A 20,912-nucleotide genomic window follows, 5' to 3' on the forward strand; every position below is an offset into this window, starting at 1 on the left:
TTTGTCCTTCATTTTACAGATGAGAAACTGAGGCTCAGGGAGATTACACAACTGTCCCATGTCACTGTTGGTTTTCTGAAGTCAAAACTCTGCCTTGCAAGTCTCTTGGGCCTCAAAAATTCAAAGGAGCACAATTCTAATGGTGGATTAATAAGGCCCATGATGGGAGGAATATGTTGTTGTTGTTTTTAACAGGGGTAGAGGTGGAAGAGGGTGATGAGCGTGAGGGTGAGAAGGAAAGATCTATGTGGCAAAATCTTTCAATTATAGGATCACCAAAATAAAGAGCTAGAGGGGATCACAGATAGTATCTGCACCAACTCCTTTCATTTTGTGGGAGTGGAACATTATGGTCCAAAGTGGATGAATTCTATTCATTTATATCTAAACAATAGAGAATGTACGATCCAGAAAAAAGCAACATTCTTGGTTATATTTATAGGAACCAAGTTTTCTAATGATCTCAGTTGGGATGGGAGAAGAGATGACCAATTTTTCACCCAATATTCAAAACCACAGCATCCCCATCTGTGGTCATCAACAGAAGTACAATCCACAATAATTGTATAATTATGTGAGAGGAATTACCATTTCTAAGTAGAGTTTCCAAATTTAGCAGTGTTTACATGTCTTCATTTCCCCAAAAAACGTTGAATAAATAAATGCATAGGTTTGGCATAGGAAAGGATGTGTAATCAAATAATAAGTAAACTTATCAGGCAGATATATTTTGTTTAGAAATCCTTATTTTGATTTCTCAGAACTCTAAGGCAAGGGATCAAAATATAAGGGATCTTGTAGCATAAGCATGCTTACAAAAGAAAATCGCATGGGATGGTGATTTGTCTCACAGCCTGAGGTACATGCAGCTCTGCTTTCTGTACAAAGTGGACAGGGCAGAAAAGCAGCTGGTCCTTGCCCTGCCACTGGAATGGCAGGAATAGGATGGGGTGGGTAGTAGTCCATTTATGAATATTTGAATGCAATCAAATAAGACTTCTATTGAGCTTCTACTCTGTATCAAATACTGCATTATCATTAGGTGGGATGTAAGCTGATAGATAAGATAAAATGTACCCTCAGAAAATTAAATAGGTCTTGTGAGTATCAATATGAATTTTAATGACAATTAACACCTTCTGTTTGTGAATGTAACTGGATAATTTTTGATATATTAACTGGTATATTTTCCCTTCTCAGTAATTCTTGTTCCCTGTGAACTTTTTCCCATACAGGCTTTCTTGGCACACTGCCTCAGGAACAGGATTATGCTACAGAACAAAAAGAGCAAATTCTTGGCTTTTGAATTCCAAAATCTAAAATCTTGGCAAAAACAATATGTTTAGAAGGAAAATTGATCTGGAAATGGTCGGCATCAGTTTTTCCTACCCCTAAGACAAAATAAACCTAGGGGAAAAAAACCTGTTGGGGATAAAAAGTAGCAAAAGTGGAAGAGTTAGAACCTTGAACTGGTCATGGAGCAGACACCTGCGGTCCGTGCCCTCTGCTCTGACCCCAAAAGTTGCTGGTGCAGAGGAGAGACAATAGACGCTCCAAAGGAAATAGAGGAAATGAAAGGGCATATGGCCAGCACCCACTCCTACCCTATACCCCCTACTGCTGCCTCCAGGCCGAGGTAAAGCTCCACATACTCCACATATCTCAGACTCTTAGGATCTTTCTCCAACATGCTATGAAGACAGCAGAGAAGCACATATGGCTGGGAAAGTGTATCTAGATGGAGAGGACCCAAAACAGCCTGAAAGTTCCCCAACATGTCCCTGGAGTTCAGGACCAGACCAAATATTTTCCAAGTGCTCAAGAGAAAAAGTCATGAGAGACCCAGATGGACCTCAGGCACTGCAGGATGATGCCCAATTCAGCCACTACCTGTGTGACTGATGAGAAACCCTAAGGACTGATGTCTGTCCCCCAGCTCTCTCTCCGTCAGATGCTAATGCACCCTGAAAGTGTCCTAGATCTATACAAACACTCCATGTTCACTATCCCACATAAACAACTATCCATCCCAGAAGAGTTGCCACCAGGCTCTTCATAAACCCAGCCTCACCCACGCATCCATGTTTAACCAGTTTCCTTCAGAAATATTCTCGCAGAGTTCCACTAAATCTTCTATGCTATAGGCACAACTGCTTTCTTTTTTCCATTCTTAGGAAGTAAAGAAAAGGCCAGGACAACATAGTCTGTGTAACAATCTGGTGCATCAGAAGAACGGAAAGAATAAAGTCCCCAATGACCCTAGGTTTCTGATCCATACAAGATCTTCTTTCTGATCTCCAGAACCCGAGCCATGAAGTGGGAAAAAGTCCTCTAGGTGGCCCGTTTCCCAACCTGGTGGTACTTAGTGCCCTTTCCTTCTTGCAATGTCCTCTCACTGTCTTCCCAAAACAACCTGAAACTCACTCCCATTAAAGTGACGGGACTCAATAGTTTGAGGTTTAACTCCAGCTCCTTCTCTGTTCATGCAGCTATCCAGTTGTTAAATCTACCTGCCGGCTCTCTCCTCTCCTTTCTATTACCTGGAAGTGCTGCTCTCTGAATATTCCTTTTCCTCAATCCAGGAACATGACAGATTTGCACTTCCCCTCTTTCTTGAGGTAGATCATGGCCAGGCACGTGGCTTCCTTTGGCTAGTGAAACGTGGACAGGAGTAACATGGGCTGCTTCCTAATTGCAGTAAGCAACACTGCAGCTGGAACTGCCTCCTGCAGCTGGAACTGACAGCATTTCAGATGGTGGAGGCCCTGTCATTCTGATTTCCAGAGTAAAGGGCATGCAATGGGTCGTTTCAGTCAATGGGCATGTAAAGTGAGCAAGCAATAAACACTTGTTAAATGAACTCGCTGGCTGTTGCTGCATAATAATCCAGCCCACCCTGACTAATATGCCCAGGCTATTATTGGGGTTCAGGCTCTCATTCCTCATCAAAGCTTTTAACACATGCCACTCAAAGTGTGGTTCATACACAGGTATCAATCCACAAACTATTGCTGCTCTGCAATGATGCAAGTATAGAAATTGAGAATAAACATTTAGAAATTCTTGTAACAGTTAAGTTGATTAATTTGACCTATTGAATCTAATAATAACATATTTGGAATTGTCTTTCCGCCAGATCTTAGCACGATGTCTTACCCATGAAGGTGCTAACAAAATGTTTGTCAAATTAAATTGGATTATTGATTCATGATTAAGAAACAGAATTATGTTAGGATTCCAAGCACTGGCAGGCAGATCTGAGGAATACTTGGGGTGCAAGATCATTGAGGTGCAATGATCTTCTTCATTGAGGTGCAATGATCATTTATAAGTTTCTGGATTTTCTGTTTGTACCAGCACAAAATTTAGTGTCAACAAGCAGAGAAACTTTCTGAGTTCTTCTTTATTTACTATTAAATATTGTTTTAGGTTTGCCAACATAAAAGCATGAGCATGAATGTGTTTATCCTCTGGAATAAAACTCTGTAAATATATTGCTTATGAATATGTTTTTCAGAATTACCCACAAACAGCTTGACATTTTGATACATTTGTTCAAGTATCAGAGGATAATGTAATTGATCCAAAAATCACTTCCTAACTCCCTCCAGGACTGAATAATTTTTTCCTCCCAAAGACTTTGGCACACACTAATATATTTCTCTGCATCATACAAGAAAAAGGCAACATAATATTCTGAAAACAATACAGTGCTAGGTATCAGGAGACCTGGATCTAATCTGCCTTACCCACTCCACTTGCTTGCTACTACTTGGAGCTATTACTTAACCACTTGTGCCCTAATTTCTCTATCTTACGAGGATAAAAAGTTAATAACATGTAAGTAACATCAGCTCTGTTGTGAGCATCAAGATATAGGGTTCTGAAGCACTTAGTAGTGAATAAAGTACAACATGATTATAACTTTGCATTTATATATAATATTGTCCTTGTAATGCTCTTGAATTATTTTGTACCTAGATTTTCTCCTTTCAAGGGAGACAATAAGCTCCTTAGAGGTTCACTGTGCACTTTTTCTTTGCATATGATCCAATGCTGAGTACTTTGGGACAAATAATACACATATGATGATCGTTTGAAAACTATTTATCGTAAGTTGTTAAACCCCTTCACCCTTAAGTAAACTACACAAACTTTATACACTGCAAGACAAGTATTTCTCAATTCACACTAACAACAGGTGTTTAGAATTTTGGCTAAAGAGAGTTGTAATTGCCTGTCTGAATTCCTTGAGGGTAGAGGTCATGTCTCACCAATCTTTGTATTCCTAGACTTACCACAGTATCTGAACACAGAGAAGGAGCCCAGTTTATATGGACTGCATTATGTACCCTTCAAATTCATATATTGAAATCCTGTCCCACAATGTGACTGGAATTGGGGATAAGGCCTTTAGGGAGGTAATTAAAGTTAATGATGTCATAAGGATGGGGCCCTAATCTGATGGCGCTGGTGTTCTTATAAGAAGATGAAAAGATGCCACCAGACAGCATGCACTTGCACGTGCTCTGACCCTCTCTCTCTCTCTCTTTTTCTCAATCTCGCCATGCCCCACAGAGGAAAGGCCATGTGAGGACACAGCCAGAAGGCTGCCATCTGCAAGCCAGGAAAAGAGCCCTTAAAAGTCTGCTAGCACCTTAATTTGGAACTCCCAGCATCCAGAACTGTAAGGAGATAAATTTCTGTTGTTTATGGCACCCAGGCTGTGGTATTTTGTAATGGTTGTCCTAGCTAAGATACCAGTTAATGTCTGAAGATAAACTGATAAATAACCTTTAATAAAATACTTCTTATTACTTCCACTTAGTACCCAGAAACCTAAAAGGCCAATCTCTGATTTTGCTTAAATTGGCTTTGGGAAAATTTTCAAAATCATTTAAACATTATAATAGCACACCCACCTACTAGACATTTGATTTTTCCATCCACTTTCCTTAGTGAGTACAAGCAGTTCTTATCCAAAGATCATTAAGAGGATTAGGGGGTGGTAAGGAACAGAACAGTTATTGGCCAGAAAGAAGGGAAATTGTACTATTAATTGCTCAGAGGATAGCACATTATTCTGCACATGTAAATACTCAAGGTAAAATATGGCAGATGAATAAAGAGCTTCTGTATAGAAGAACTATAAACTTTGGCAGGAACCACTGTGCTGCAGCAGTGAAGAGGCCTCCTGCTAGGGGCTGCAATGGAAAAAGTGACCTCAGAGAGGAATTCAGAACAGAAATACCCAGAAAGAGATGAAACACCATGAAGTTTTGGTTAAGTCATTTGGTTCCAGGCTTATAAAAGGGAAAAGCTGTTTTAGTAAAAAATAAAAAATAAAAATAAAAATGCTGACTACGTGAACTTTGCAGATTACTCTTCTATTCTAATTGTAAATTTGAATTCCAAAGTACCTCTTCCTTCATGCTCTTTACAATAGATCTATGGTGTTTAGTAACATATTCTTCTAAAGAGTCTCAGCCAGGAGAAGCAAATACTTAGTCTGGAGCCATAGGACCTAGCTTAGTATTCCACTGAGCTGCCCCAGCACAGAGGGCACACTGATTAGAGACTCCAGAAAAGAAAGGCAAAGGCGGCACCAGAGAGAAATCCTCACATGCCATTTCCCTCTTTCATGCCCCAGCTAAAGAAGGCACCTCTTTTACAGAAAAGTTTATACCAGCATACCTTGGAGATATTGAAGGGTCAGTTCCAGACCACTGCAATAAAGTAAATATTGCAATAAAACAAGTCATACAATTTTTTTGGTTTCCTAGTGCCCATAAAACTTGCATTTACACGAACATGTAGTATATGGCATCATGTCTAAAAAACAATGCACACACCTTAATTTTAAAATACTTTATTGTGAAAGAGGCTAATGATCATCTGAGGCTTCAGCAAGTAATAATCTTTTTGCTGGTGGAGAGTCTTGCCTTGATGTTAATGGGTGCTAACTGATCAGAGTGGTGGTTGCTGAAGGTTGCGGTGGCTGTGGCAAAGTCTTAAAATAACATACAATGAAATTTGCCAAAATCATTGACTCCTCCTTTCACAAAAGATTTCTCTGTAGACTCTGATGCTACTTGATAGCATTTTACCCACAGTAAAATATTCAAAATTGGAATCAATCTTCTCAAACTCTGCTGCTGCTTTATTAAGTTTATGTAATTTTCTAAATATTTTGTCATTTCAACAGTGTTCATAGCATCTGCACAAGAAGTAGATTCCATCTCAAGAAACCACTCTTTGCTCATCCATAAGAAACAACTCCTCATATGTTCAGGTTGTCTCATGAAATTATCACAATCCATTTACATCTTCAAGCTTCACTTCCAATTCTAATTCTCTTGCTATTTCTACCACATCTGCAGTTAACTTCCTCCACTAAAGTCTTGAATGCTCAAAGTCATCCACAAGGGTTGGAATCAACATCCTTCAAACATTTTTACCTCCTCCCATGAATCACAAATATTCTTAATGGCATCTAGAATGGCAAGTCCTTTTCTGGAAGGTTGTCAGTCTACTTTGCCCAGATCCATAACAGGAGTAACTATCTATGGCAGCTACAGCCTTACAAAATGTATTTCTTAAGCAATAAGACTTCAAAGTCAAAATCACTCCTTGACCTTACTGAATGGATAATGTGTTCACAAGCATGAAAACAACATTAATCTCCTTGTATATGTCCATGAGGGCTCTTGGGTGACCAGGTGCATTGTCAATGAACAGTAATATTTTGAAAGAAATCTTTTTTTCTGAGCAGTAGGTCTCAATCGTAGGCTTAAAATATTCAGTAAACCATGCTGTAAACAGATGTGCTTTCATCCAGGCATCGTTGTTCCACTTATAGAGTATAAGTAGAGTAGATTGGGCGTAATTCTTAAGGACTCCAGGATTTTCAGAATGGTAAATGAACATTGGCTTTAATTTAGTCATCAGCTGCATTAGCCCCAGACAAGAGAATTAGCCCATCCTTTGAAGCTTTGAAGCCAGACATTGGCTTCTTTCTAGCCATGAAAGTCCTAGATGGCATTTTCTTCCAATATAAGGCCGTCTGTCTACATTTAAAGCCTGTTATTTAATATAGCCACCTTCATCAACTATCTTAGCTAGATTTTTTGATAATTTACTGCAGCTTCTACATCAGGATTTGCTGCATCACTTTGCACTTTTAAGTTATGAAGACAGCTTCTTTCCTTAAACCTCATGAACTAAGCTCTGCTAGCTTCAAACTTTTCTTCTGCAGTTTTGTCACCTCTCTCAGCCTTCACAGAATTGAAAAGAGAGTTAGGGCCTTGCTCTGGATTAGGTTTTGGCTTAAGGGAATGTTGTAGCTGGTTTGATCTTCTCTGCAGACCACTCAAACTTTCTCCATATCAACAATAAGGCTGTTTCACTTTCTTATTCGTGTGTTCACCGGAGTAGCACTTTTCATTTCCTTCCATAACTTTTCATTTGCATTCACAACTTGACTGTTTGGCACAAGAGGCCTAGTTTTTGGCCCATCTCATCTTTTGACATGTTTTTCTCACTAAGTGTAATCGTTTCTAGCTTTTGATTTAAAGTGAAAGATGTACTACTCTACCTTTTACTTGAACACATAGAGGCCATTGTAGGGTTATTAATTGGCCTAATTTCAATATTGCTGTTTCTCAGGGAATAGGGAGGCCAGAAGTAAGGGAGAGAAATGGCAGAAATCCTGGTTGGTAGGGCAGTCAGAACACACATAACATTTATCAACTGAGTTTGCTGTCTTATATGGGCACAATTTGTGGCACACCAAAACAATTACAATAGTAACATCAAATATCCCTGAAAAAAGATCACCATATCAGATAAAATAATAAAAAAAGTTTAAAATATCGCAAGAATTACCAAAATATGACAGAAAGACATGAAATGATCACGTTGGAAAAATGGCATCGACAATCTTGCTTGAGGCAGGGTTGCCACAAACCTTCAATTTGTAAAAAACACAATATCCCCAAAACAGAATAAAGAGAATTGCAATACAACAAGGAATACCTGCTTATATTAAAGCAGCAATGTATATCTTTTACCACCAGCACTTAGCCAGAATAGTGAGTGTTCCAGAGCTGGGGTTTATTGCTATGTGATGTGATCCTGAAATTCATTTCAGGATAAATTAGGCTTTTAGAATGAAAAACTAAAATGCATACTTTCATACGGCTAAGAAAAAAAAAAAAAAATATATATATATATATATAAAACCCACCCCATCTACCCCTACCCTAAACAGGCTTTTATTTCTAAATATAGATCTACATTTTAAGCAAAGCATGAATCAAGTCACATATTTAATGTCAGTATAATTTTAGAGGCATGCCAGAAAGAAAAAGGGGATGTGAGTACGTAAAACTTATTTATATTTTTATTTATGCTATTTCCTACAGATTGAAAATAAATTTTCAAGAGTACCGCTTCTCCAGCTAATCTACTCTTAGTAGAGTCTGAAAATGCTGTGGTTATCTAGCAGTGCCCTCTGGTGTCCAGATGAATTGTTTTAGTTTGCCTTGAGGGAAAAAATAAGCCATTATATAATCAGACACGGCTATAATCAGCATTCATTCATTTGCCAAGTATTTACTGAGGGTTTACTATATGTGAGTTACTGTGCAAAGAGGCAAGATACAGAGATGTATTAAAAAATACGATTTCTTGTTCTGTTCTTAAGGAGCCCAGTCTAACAGGGAGACAAATGTAAACTCACTTACAAAATTACTTAAATCACTTTATCTAGTTTTTCATTAAAATGAGACATACACAGCTGGGTGGCCTCCCTTTCCAAAAAGTTCTGGGCCATTATTCATGTTAGGATGTGTCTGGCTGGCTTTGGACAGAACAACTTTGGTGAAGTACACAGGGAACATTCTGAAATAGAGTAAACATCCCAAGACATACAGCAGGATTCAATCCTAGTTTAAAGAGTTGGGAAAACACCTTTCACAGCCAACCCCAAAAGACACTTCTGGTTTTGTAGTTATATAGGAGCCCACTGGTCAACAGATCCGACACACAAATCTGACATTATCCTTACACTTCTTTCTGAAAATGCTATTTTTCTAGAATTATAATGAAAGACCTCAAAATGAATCAAATGAGAGACTTAAGAAATCAAGAGACCCTAAGAATTTATCATAAACTGTTTGAGGATTCTTAGACCTGCAAATTTTCCACTAGAGTCACCCAAACACATATTGTTCTGAATAGGTCCATCTTCATGTCTTCTGGGGAAGCAGAGGGAGCCTGAAGGAGTTATGGAGACCTCCCACCAAGAATAAAAGTGAAATTCAAATACCATCAAAGGAAGGAGTCAGGAATGACTACAGATGAAGAATGATGCTTTATACTATTTTGTGATGTTCCTAATTTTCATCATTTTTCCATTCTTGTTATTGTTGTTTCCTAATCAGCCATGAAACCCTAGTGTGTAGGCAGGACCTATGACCTGCTTCCAATCAACAGAATACGGCAAAGGTGATGGGATGTATGTGATTACATTATATAAGGATTATAAGGTCCATCTTGCTGAGACTCTCCTTTGCTGGCTTTGAGGAAGCAACCAGTTATATTGAGAAGGCCCACGTGGCAAAGAGCTGAGGGTGGCCTCCTGCCAATGGCATATAAGCATTGAGCACTCTCAAGGAACTGAAGGCTACTAATAACCATGTGGGTGAAAAAGCTGACCCTTCCCCAGTCAAGTCTCAGATGAGACTGGAGCCCTGCCCAACACCTTGACTGTAGCCTCATGGAGGACCCAACTAATCTGTGCCTGGGTCCCTTGCCCACAAAAACTATAAGATAATAAGTGTGTGCTGTTTTAAGTTGCTACATTTGTGGTAATATTATTTTGCAATGATAGATAACTAACACAGATTTCAAGACACCTTTTAATTTTAAAACATTTTTATTATAAAATACAAATAAAAACATTGAGAAAAGACAAAGTCATCCATTTTCTGCCTCCTATCCCACTATAACCAGTTAGTAATTTGATTTACTTTGTTATCTTTTTATCATATGCTTGGTCTGTTATTTCAGCCATGATTACACCCACTTATACACTTTTCCACCTTGCAATTTTTACTTAATGTAATGTTTTCATGTTTTTAATAATATTCATTACTAATTTTTAATAAGTACATTATGTATCATTTGTATATATCTGTTTATTGACTATTTCCTAGACCCAGGGATGGCAAACTATGGCACCACATTTGTAAACAAAATTTTACTGGAACAAAGCCATGCCCGTATTGTTTATGTATTGTCTATGGCTGCTTTTGTGCTTCATACAGCAGTGTTGACAAGTTATGACAGAGACAGTAGGTTTAAAAACCTAAAATGGTTACTTTCTGGCCCTTTATAGAAAAAGTTTGCCAATCTTTACCCCAAACTTTAAAGTGGTTTATAATTTGGGCTACTAAAAGTAATGTCACTTGGAACATCTTTGTGCATATAATTTTTTATACTTTGTACAATTTGAGAGACATTAACAAAAGTGGAATAACTGGGTCTAATTAATGAAGACATTTTTACGGTTGATTCTCTCCCACACTGTTGTAATATTCAAGCTATGATATGTGATAAGAATGAAAAGGATGGCCCAGAACTCTTGTAGGTAACATGTCTCTGGTCCCTGTTACTTAAGACATGTAAGTTACTTAAGACACACTCTGGATGAACGTATTTTGAGTTTTGATTTAAAGTTAACCAAAAAAGAGAAATAACAGTAACTGCAATGGGAAGACCAATTGAAAGAAATCTTTTAATTTTTACTGGAGAGGAAAAAGTAAACAGAAGTGGGTGACAAGGTACATATAAAATGCCATTCTATGGTAGCTGCAGTGGCCAAAAGGCACTGGGGAGAGCTGAGTAAGAGAAAGAAATGGCAGTCTCAACAATGAGCTGGCAGTGGCAGCAAGAAACAAAGAGACAACTTTGAGTGTGGGATGACAAAAGCAGCACACAGGTCCCACCCATCTGAATACATCCTAGGCATAAACCTGTATATAACTGTAATTAAACTGTCTCTAGATAACAAAGTTTTAAAGAAATCACCCTATATTTTTTAAGAAGGAGAAAGTCTTCTACCTGGGGAAGTTTTACTCTTCAGAATGAAAACCTTATGGAATGGGGAAGTCAACCCTCACTATCTACGTCAACCCTATCTCTGAGATAAAAGATGAAGCAGTCTGATGGGTCTCAAATCCAATCTTGTATGAATAAAACAAGCATCAGGAAACATGGATGTCATCTTCTAAGAGAAATATTCTGGAAAAAAAAAAGATCAGGATGGACTTTTCTCCGATAAACAAGGTAATCCAAAAGCAAAATTAGAAAGATATTTAATGTAATTATCCAAATTATACCAACAAAGTATGTAAAGAAATCACATATAGCACATTTATCTTATTAAAATGTTCCTGTCAAAATGTCAACCAATTTAACATTTCTTAAATAAGCATTTTTTTACTTACAACTATTATTAGCCTTTACATTCCACCTCAGTTACTCACTAAAATAATTAAATGCATGATGACTTCATAAAATACTTTGGAAAACCATGAAATTCTCCAAAGAGTAAGGAAATCAATATTTTTTTTGCAAAAATAACTAGGAACATGCTACTTTGAACAAAATATAATCAATTTTCTGACGTATGAAAATCAAGACTTTTTTTCTTGAATTTTCCCTATGGCAAAGGAAGTGGCAGTTCTGTGACTGACTTGAGTCATACTTAAAATCATGTCATAATTTTCCTCTTTTTGTACTTCTTGCTGTCAGTTACCTCAAAACTGACCTGAGGGTCTGGCAGCATAAATCCATCAGTAAGTTTATAATAGACTATTGTAGAATCAGACTCCACTATGGCCAAAGTAAAAGACATCGGCAAATCTGGATCACCTTGCAATTTTCGAGATGCCTTCAAGATCTCCCTTATCCTGAAAATAAAGTCACAATATACTTAGGAGTTGCGGTCACTCAATTAGATGAGATGTGACAGAAGAAAGCACTAGAAAACTTGAAAACAGGTCACAAGAAACCAAACTGAAGTACAAAGAGAAAAAATAATTTTAAAAAATAACATCAGAGGCTTCTGGTATAGTATCAAATAAGTTCAACATACACATAATTGGAATCACAGAAGGAAAGGAAAGAGAATGGTATAGAAATAGTTGACAGTTTTCCAAAATTGTTGTCTCTGAATCTGAAGTGTATCTTTTATAGATAGCATATAGTTGGATCTTGTTTTTATATCCAATCTGACAATCTCTGCCCTTTTGAGTGTTTATTCAAATTTAAAATTAACATTGGTATGGTTGGATTCATGCCTGCCATTTAGCTATTTGTTTTCTATATATCACATGTCTTTTTACTTCCTCTCACCCTCCTTTATCACCTTCTTTTCTATTAAATAGGTATTTTCTAGTACACCATTTTAATTAATGTGTTTTTTTACTATAGTTTCTTGAGTTTCGTAGTGATGACTCTAGAGATTACTATTGCGTCTTAGTTTATCACAATTTCTCTCAGCTTAATACTAACTTGATTCTAAAAAATATAGAAATTGCTCCAATAGAGCTTTATTCCTTTCCTCCGCCTTTATGCTATTATTGTCATATATGTTTATATATTTAAACCCAGTAATATAGTGTTATAATTATTACTTTAAATAATTTTCTTTTTATAAAGTTAAGAGGAGAAAGGAAAATATATTAGGGTCTTTTACATTCACATATTTAATATTCCTGGTATTCTTCATTTCTTCACATAACTGTCTGGTGTCATTGTTTACTCCAATATAGCTTCATTCCTTCCCCCATCCTTTGTGTTAATACCGTCATATAAGTTACTTCTTAACGTGCTATAAGGCTGGTCAGTTGATTTTTGACAAAGGTACAAAGGCAATTCAATGGAGAAAGTCTTTTCAAGGATACTTGAAATGAAGATAGTAGTACACCTTTATGTTTACACATAAGATTATTATATGAATCAATTAAATGGCATATATGAAAAGACTTCATAAACTGTCAAGTGGTCATATTATGTAGTATATATACAACTTTGCTACCTTGCAAATTGGGATATAATATTTATAGATACCCCTGCCTCCATGATTATTGCTAAAACTGAATACTAACCCAAACATACTAAGGTACACTGTGCCATTAGTGGAAATACAGAAAATGTTTCTTTTCTGAAACAGTCTGAATCCCAGAAATTGACTTAGTCCTTAAAAAATTATTTCCACCTATGCTGAACTGCATTACAACTAGCTAGATTCTTATTCATAAGAATGATTTACTTTAGAGAAAGATATTCTGATAAAGCAACGATAGATATTAATCAGAAACTTCATTACTCAGCACTGATGGGAAGTCACACTGTGATAAAAGGCAGCATATCACAATTGCTTCTTCAATGCAAATCTTTTAATGTAGCTAAGTATTTTCCTTCTTCAAAAGTGGCACGCCAATATCTAAATTAATAATAATAGAAAAAGATACATTTTTATAGGCTGTCCATCTTGAATTAATTTTTTTCTACAAAGATGGCAAAGAAGAAACAGACAATGGATCAACTAAAATTTTAACTTATCTACATCTTTTGTTGTCAGCATGTATCATGATTACTTCACAGTATGCAATATACATAAAACCCAATATATAATGCACATAAAGCCACTTCAGTGCCACAAGATAAATTTCTCTAAACATCCCTAACTGGTAGACTGTGATGAGAATGGGACACAGACAAGAAGGAAGCCTGTTAACACAACTTTAACACATTTTCCATTTCTGAAGATATAATGTTATTTAAATCAGAAGGTGTGTTTGTATGTGTGTGTTGGGGGGTGGTGTTCACTAAGGAAAACTATATGGGAATTCTAGCCCATATAGTGAAATTTAGAATAGAAATTTCCATCTTATTCACTACTCTTTTTCCATTCTCAATTTATATCTGTTTCCAGAGTTCTTTGATTTAAGCAGCAAAACATTTTCATACTTACCCCAAATACCCATGCAGGAAACCCTAACATTTGAAAACTAACTCAGAGTTGTAAAAGGGGTTTTGTTTTCAGAGTTGAGAGAAATCACTGTCAAAAATGAAATGGAAGTTCCCATTTCTGAGGCCTTGTTTATGGTATTTGGTTGGAGGGGGCGGTGATTGTGAATTACCAGTGAATCTTCTCACTAGTAACAGAATAAAATAGTTTATCTGCCTCTGTTACTCAAGGTACATTCCAGAAGTCTTACAGTTTCTTGTTCAGGATCTCTTCTAGTCAATTTTTCAAGTATGTTTAAAGCAAAGCCATCATCTTTTCCTCAACAAACAAGAACAAGACCTTTCTTGTTTGTTTCCATTATAGGATACTGCATAAAATCTTAAAAATGTTTATTTTGCCTTTTAGTCAACAGATTATATTTTCCCAATCTATTAATAATAACAGTAACAAAAGATTCTTAAGTTCTTAAAAAACCACATATGATTGTAAAGATCCCAAGAACATTTAAGTATCACCAGAATACTATAATCTCACTTAATTTCTAACAAGCTTATGGTTTGAAATCTCACTTTAGAAATGACAGAATGTTTCCTTATATGTATAAATTTTAATAGCTCAGTTCTTTGGAAAAATATTGTGAAGATACTGGAAATATTGTATGTTTCATCACACAAATCTACAACAATAAACGATAAAATTCTTTATAGTTCATATTGGATAGAAATCAACCTATGAAAAATATAACCTATGTATTAATACTAACAGTTTCAAGTTTTAAACTCAGTTATATCTAAAGGGAAAAATCCCACCTAAAGAAAAATATGTATCAATAATAATAGCTATTTAATAACAGCAACAAAATTTGATGCTCACAACAGGTTTTTATTTCTCATAACTGTTCATAGAGGAGCTCTGTGTACGGAAAAAAAGTGATTCCAGAGCTTCATATAGCTAACTTGAAAACAAGCCTGAAGCAAATACACAGTTAACACTATTTGGCTAATACCTTTAGTCCAAGCTATTTAAATGCTTTCCATAAATCTTAGCATTGATTTTTCTGTAATGATTCTAAAACAGAGACTAAGTAATCTCTGGAGATTTACACAGAGGACAAGAAGTTGAAGACCGCATTACTTTTAACTTCAAATGCTATTGAAATAGAATGTATCATGGGTTAAAAGTAGTATTAATTTCAACCCATAGAAAGTATCTCCTATCCTCTTCAATGTGGCCAAATAATATATGCTATAGCCTTATTAGTAAAAGGGAATAATTCCTTGATTTGCCTCATTATGATATAATGGAATGACATGCCATAATGCAATTCTGAAACATAATGCAAAATTAAGTTGGTGTCAGAGGCACCAAAGAAGCCTTATTCATCCACAGGCTCAGTCCCAAAGAAAAGTTTCAGGGATAACAGACCACCTCCTTGAAATTCATGCCAATGCCTTCCTAGTAAAAAATCAAGGCAGCTAAAATTCCAAGGGGGTTTACTGAACAATGAAGCTATCCACCCCAGTGGGAAGTCATTCTGTAATGAACTGCAAGCTTTTGTTTAAGGGTAAGAGAAAAAAAAATGCTGTATCAGTTAAAAGAAGCTGCCAGAATTGGGGGTTTCACCAGCAGCAGATTTCTAGCAGAGGGAAGGTGAGGACACACATCCTAATATGCAGAGAAGCCAAATGACAGAAGTCATTTTGCAATTATGAGACTTTAGGACTCAAATAAAATAGTGGTCATTAAATGAATTTGTAATAAGGATTATGCTTTCAGAAAGTGGAAATATTTTTCAATTACAGGGAAATAATAATGGGTGGTCCTTCAAGAAAGTATGTAGCATTTGAGGATCAAATCTCATAACTAAGAATATCTTCAGAGATGTTCTAAAGAAAGAACTAGTTCTAGTAACCCTCAACTCCAGAATTAATATAAGTCCTTTTCCCAAGGCACTAGGGAAAAAGAGGGGTGAAAGGGCAGAGAGAATATAAATGAAAAAAAATTCAACTAAAAAGTAAAGAGGCTATTCATAACATTGGCAGGTTACAATGCAAAGCATGGAAAATGGTGATAAATCCTGCAAGTGGATGGATTTTGCAGATACATACATATGTACATATATATATATATATATATATATATATATATATATATATTTTTTTTTTTTTTTTTTTTTGAGAGAGAGAGTCTCGCTCTGTCACCCAGACTGGAGCACAGTGGTGTGACCTTGGCTCACTGCAACCTCCACCTCCTGGGTTCAAGCAATTCTCTTGCCTCACTAGGCCTCCCAAGTAGCTGGGACTACAGGCACACACCACCACACCCAGCTAATTTTTTGTATTTTTAGTAGAGACGGGGTTTTGCCATGTTGGCCAGGCTGGTATCAAACTCCTGACCTCAGGTGATCCGCCCACCTCAGCCTCCCAAAGTGCTGGGATTACAGGCGTGAGCCACTGTGCCTGGCAGATTTTGCAGACATTCTAATTTTTTGGAAATTCTTAAAAGGTTGCTTATAGTATATTCTTATGTTCTTTAAGGTATTAATTAGGAAGTCTCTGCTGCAGGAACACAGTAGCCTAAGATAGCTTACCCAATCTTTCAACAAATACTTACTTAGCACCATGTACCAGGTACCAGGTTAGACCCCAGGGATATACCAATAAACAAAACCAAGTTCTCACTTTCAGGGAACTTACTTTCTAGTGGAGGAAAACAGACAGTAGATAATCAAAGAAAACCAAATATGAAATATGTTGAGTAGCATTAATATATCAAGTGTTTTAAAGGAGGACCACTTAGTAGGTCCAGGAGGTGAGATAATAGCAGCTTAAGCCAGAGTGGTAACAGTTGTAGTGTAAGTGGTAAGAAATGGACAGATTCTGGATGTAATTTTAAGGAATTGACAGGGTTTACTGATAAATTAATTCGGGGGTATGAGAAAATGGAAGAATAAAAACTAAGAGATTATAGCAAGGTTACAGGATACAAGGATAATATACAAAAGTCCACTGTATTCCTACATATCAGCAATAAACAATTGGAATTTGAAATCAAAAACAAAACACCATTTACATTAGCATCATAAAAGATAAATATTTAGGTATAAATCTAACAAAATATTTATAGGATCTATGTGAGGAAAACTGTAAAACTCTGATGAAAGAAATCATAGGAGATCTAAACAAATGGAGAGATAGTCCATGTTCCTGGATACCAATTCTTCTCAATGTGATCTACAAGTGCAATCCCATTCAAAATCCCAGCATGTTGTTTTGTAGACATTGACAAGCTGATTCTAAAATTGATATGGAAAGGCAAAAGAGTCAGAATATCCAATAAAGTGTTAAAGAACAAAGTGAGAGGACTGATTTTATCTGACTTTAAGGCCTATTACAAGCCGGGCACAGTGGCTCACACCTGTAACCCCAGCACTTTAAGAGGCTAAGGCAGGTGGATCACTTGAGGTTAGGAGTTTGAGACCAGCTAGCCAACATGGTGAAACCCTGTCTCTACTAAAAATGCAAAAATTAGCCAGGTGTGGTGGTATGCGCCTGTAGTCCCAGCTACTCGAGAGGCTGAGGCATGAGAATTGCTTGAACCCAGGAGGCGGACCGGGTTGCAGTGAGCCGAGATCGTGCCACTCCACTCCAACTTGGGCAACAGAGTGAGACCCTGTCTCAAAAAGATCACATAAAGAAAAAAAAAAAAAGACCTATTGTAAAGCTATGGTAATCAAGATCATGTGGTATTGGTTAAGGAATAGATGAATAGGTCAATGGAATAGAATAGAGAGCTCAGAATTGACTCACATAAATAGTCAATTGATCTTTGACCAAAAAAAAAAAGGTAATTTGATGAAGAAATAAACATCTTTTCAACAAATGGTGTTAGAGTAACTGGATATTCACCTGGAAAAAATCAATCTAAACACTGACCTTATATCCTTCATAAAAATTAACTCAAAATGGATCACAGACCTTAATGTAAAATGCAAAACTATAAAACTTCTAGAAGACAAAATAGGATGCCTTGGATTTGGTGATGAGTTTTTAGATAAAATACCAAAAGCATGATCCAGGAAAAAAATTATATCAGATTCTATTAAAATGTAAAACTTCTGTTCTGCAAAATACAATGTTAAGATAATGAAAATATAAGCCATGGACTGGGAGAAAATATTTGTAAAACACATATCTGATAAAGGACTTGCATTCAAAATATACACAGAAGTCTTGAAACTTATCAAAAAGAAAACCCAATTTAAAAATGGGCAAAAAATCTGAACAGACACCTCACCAAAGGAGATATACAGGTGGCAAATAAGCATATGAAAAGATGCTCAACATCATATGTCATCAGGAAATTGCAAGAAGTTAAAAGAACAATGAGATGCCATTGTGTGCCCACTAGGGTAGCTAAAACCCAAAATGCCATGCTAGCAAGGATACATATTGCTGAGTGAAAGCCAATCTGAAAGGCTACATACTGTATAATTCGAGCTATATGCCATTCTGGAAAAGGCAAAACAACACAGAAAGTAAAAAGTTCAGTAGCAGCCAGGGATGTGTTTGGGGGTGAAGAAAGGGATGAATAAATGAAGCATAGGGTATGTTTATGGCACTGAAACTATTCTGTATGTGATGATGAATACATGACATTATGCATTTGTCAAAATCCACAGAATTGTGCAAAAAGAATAAACCCTAGTGTAAATGACAAATTTCAGTGAATAATACTAATAATGTATGAATATTGGTTAATTGTAACAAATGTACCATACTAACACAAAGATGTTAATAATAGGGGAAACACTATGCTGGACTGGGACTTAGATGGGAAATCTCTGTACTATCTGCTCAATTTTTTCTGTAAATCTAAAATTGGTCTAAAAAATAAAGTGTGTGTGTGTGTGTGTGTGTGTGTGTGTGTATACATTTTAAAATGACTCTAAGGTTTTTGGCCTGAGCTTCAGAACGAATAGAGTTGCCATTTATTGACAAAAAGAAAACGACAGAAGGAGAAAGTATAGGAGCAAATCAAGATTTATTTTTGGACATGCTAATTTGAGATGCCTTTTTTAGATCACAGTGGAGATGTCAAGTAGGCACTTACATATATGAGTCTGAGGTTCATGGAAGAGGTTGGGATGGAGATAAAAATTTGGGAGTCATCAGTATATCGATGATATTTAAAACCTTAGAACCAGATAAGGCTGCTTAGGGAGTGAGTATAATGAAGAGAAAAGCTCAGATGACTAAACCCTAGTTACTTAACCTCCTCAAATCCCCAAATTAGGTTCTTGCATTAATAGCTAAACATCTATATCCTTACAGATTTGCACATTGTAATTGGTATCCATTACAGAAAACAGAAACAAGCATTACAATTCCTAATATTCTGACTCAAATAATTTTCCCACCTTTGTTTCAGGATTTCCTACAGATTTTGTAGTGGCAAAACTCTTGATTTAACTTTCTCTTACCTTTGACTTCCTTAATCCTTAAGAGGTTGCTTCTCCTGAACTGTTACTTCCCAGGAGGAGAGCTGTCTGTTTGTTTGTTTGTTTTTTCATATTTTTTCTATGTCTGTCTCTCCTTTCCTCCCCTCCTTTTCCCATCATTCCCATATCTCTTGTATCACACATACTCACTCCTTCTCCACCCATGCCACACCAATCTAGGGCTTTCTCACCAACTGCAGGCAGGTACTCTCTCTGCCATTACTACATACCCAGTCATAATGAACTATTGGCAAATTTCAGGCCCTCTCAGCCCTCAATACCTTGCTCATGTTATTACTTTAACCAGGGCATCCATTCCCATCCTTGTTCCTTGTTCTTGCATATTTCAAACATCTTGTCCTCCAGTAAGTTTTCCCAGACTCTCTCGTCTCTTTATCCCACCAGTCAAAGTTAGGTCTCCTCCCTCTGTGGTCTTCCTCAGTACCCTGTACATATCTGTCATTACGTTTATCACACTAGATGTAAATGACTGTCCATCTCAGCTCCAGACTGTTAGCATCTTGTAGGCAAAGTCCATAATATTTTGCACCCCATGAGCCCAGGCAGCCAATAAATAAATAAGCAACTTAGAAAATACTGGAATAATTTGTAATTTACCTTTTTATTCTATCCTAAAACCAAATTTTGCCTCTAGGTAGTATATAATTATGTTTGTATTAATTATATTTAAATAAAAAGTATAATCAAATACATTTATAACATTTTTAGTGATGGGTAAGAACAATAAATAAATTTTTAATTTTCCCTACACATCTCGGGGTTTTAAAATATTAGGTTTTTTCTTCTCCCCATGAAAACACAAAGGCAATGGATTTAAAAATAAATAATTCATCCATTTATATTATCTGGGTTACTGCTGTGATAATACAAACAGCTAATAAAATGTTCTTTAAAGTAATCATGTCCTTTAAAAAAGAAAAATTACTATTGGCAGTCTTTAAAAGCTATATTGGGAAAAATTAATTCTGACAAAGAAAAAATAACTAAAATTCATCGGATTCAATGTATGAGGAAAAGAGAGTACATTCTTTTGAAAACAACATTGAGGGAAATAGGATATGATATGCATTAATAAGCTAAGCATCAGATTAAGCAAATCACCACAGGCTAGGAATCTTAACTTTGGCTCTGACATTCATTTCTAATGTGCACAGAATTATTTTCACTTCTCTTAAGGCATAAATTCCTTTAATTGTACAATACTCTTGCCAAAATAATTTTATTCAAACCAACTTTTAAAAGCTCTTAGACTTTTAGCTTCATGGTAGCTAAGCTTGCAAAGGAGCAATTTGGTATATGGAATGTTTACATCTTTTTCTAAACTTCTCAAGTAATATGCAGATGCCAAGA

The 20,912-nt window shown here is 36.2% G+C and overlaps 1 protein-coding gene across 6 annotated transcripts in view; it reads right to left on the reverse strand.

Annotated features, from left to right (window-relative positions):
* The window catches only part of TSEN15 (tRNA splicing endonuclease subunit 15), a 44,119-nt gene that overhangs the window by 11,711 nt on the left and 11,496 nt on the right, over positions 1–20,912 (reverse strand). The window contains exons 4-5 of one of the 6 annotated variants that reach the window (XM_514052.8): positions 11,834–11,975; positions 9,919–11,304 (exon numbers count right to left, since the gene is read on the reverse strand). The exons of 2 other annotated variants lie outside the window; for them this stretch is intronic. In XM_514052.8, the coding sequence (XP_514052.3) occupies positions 11,284–11,304; positions 11,834–11,975 (163 nt within the window). In that variant the 3' untranslated portion in view covers positions 9,919–11,283. Of the gene's footprint in view, positions 1–9,918; positions 11,305–11,821; positions 11,976–20,912 lie in introns of those variants that run through there. 3 more of the 6 variants (XM_009439503.5, XM_009439493.5, XM_003308634.5) reach the window with 3 other exon arrangements.

Source organism: Pan troglodytes, chromosome 1 (genome assembly GCF_028858775.2).
Source record: "Pan troglodytes isolate AG18354 chromosome 1, NHGRI_mPanTro3-v2.0_pri, whole genome shotgun sequence".
NCBI classification, from domain to species: domain Eukaryota; kingdom Metazoa; phylum Chordata; class Mammalia; order Primates; family Hominidae; genus Pan; species Pan troglodytes.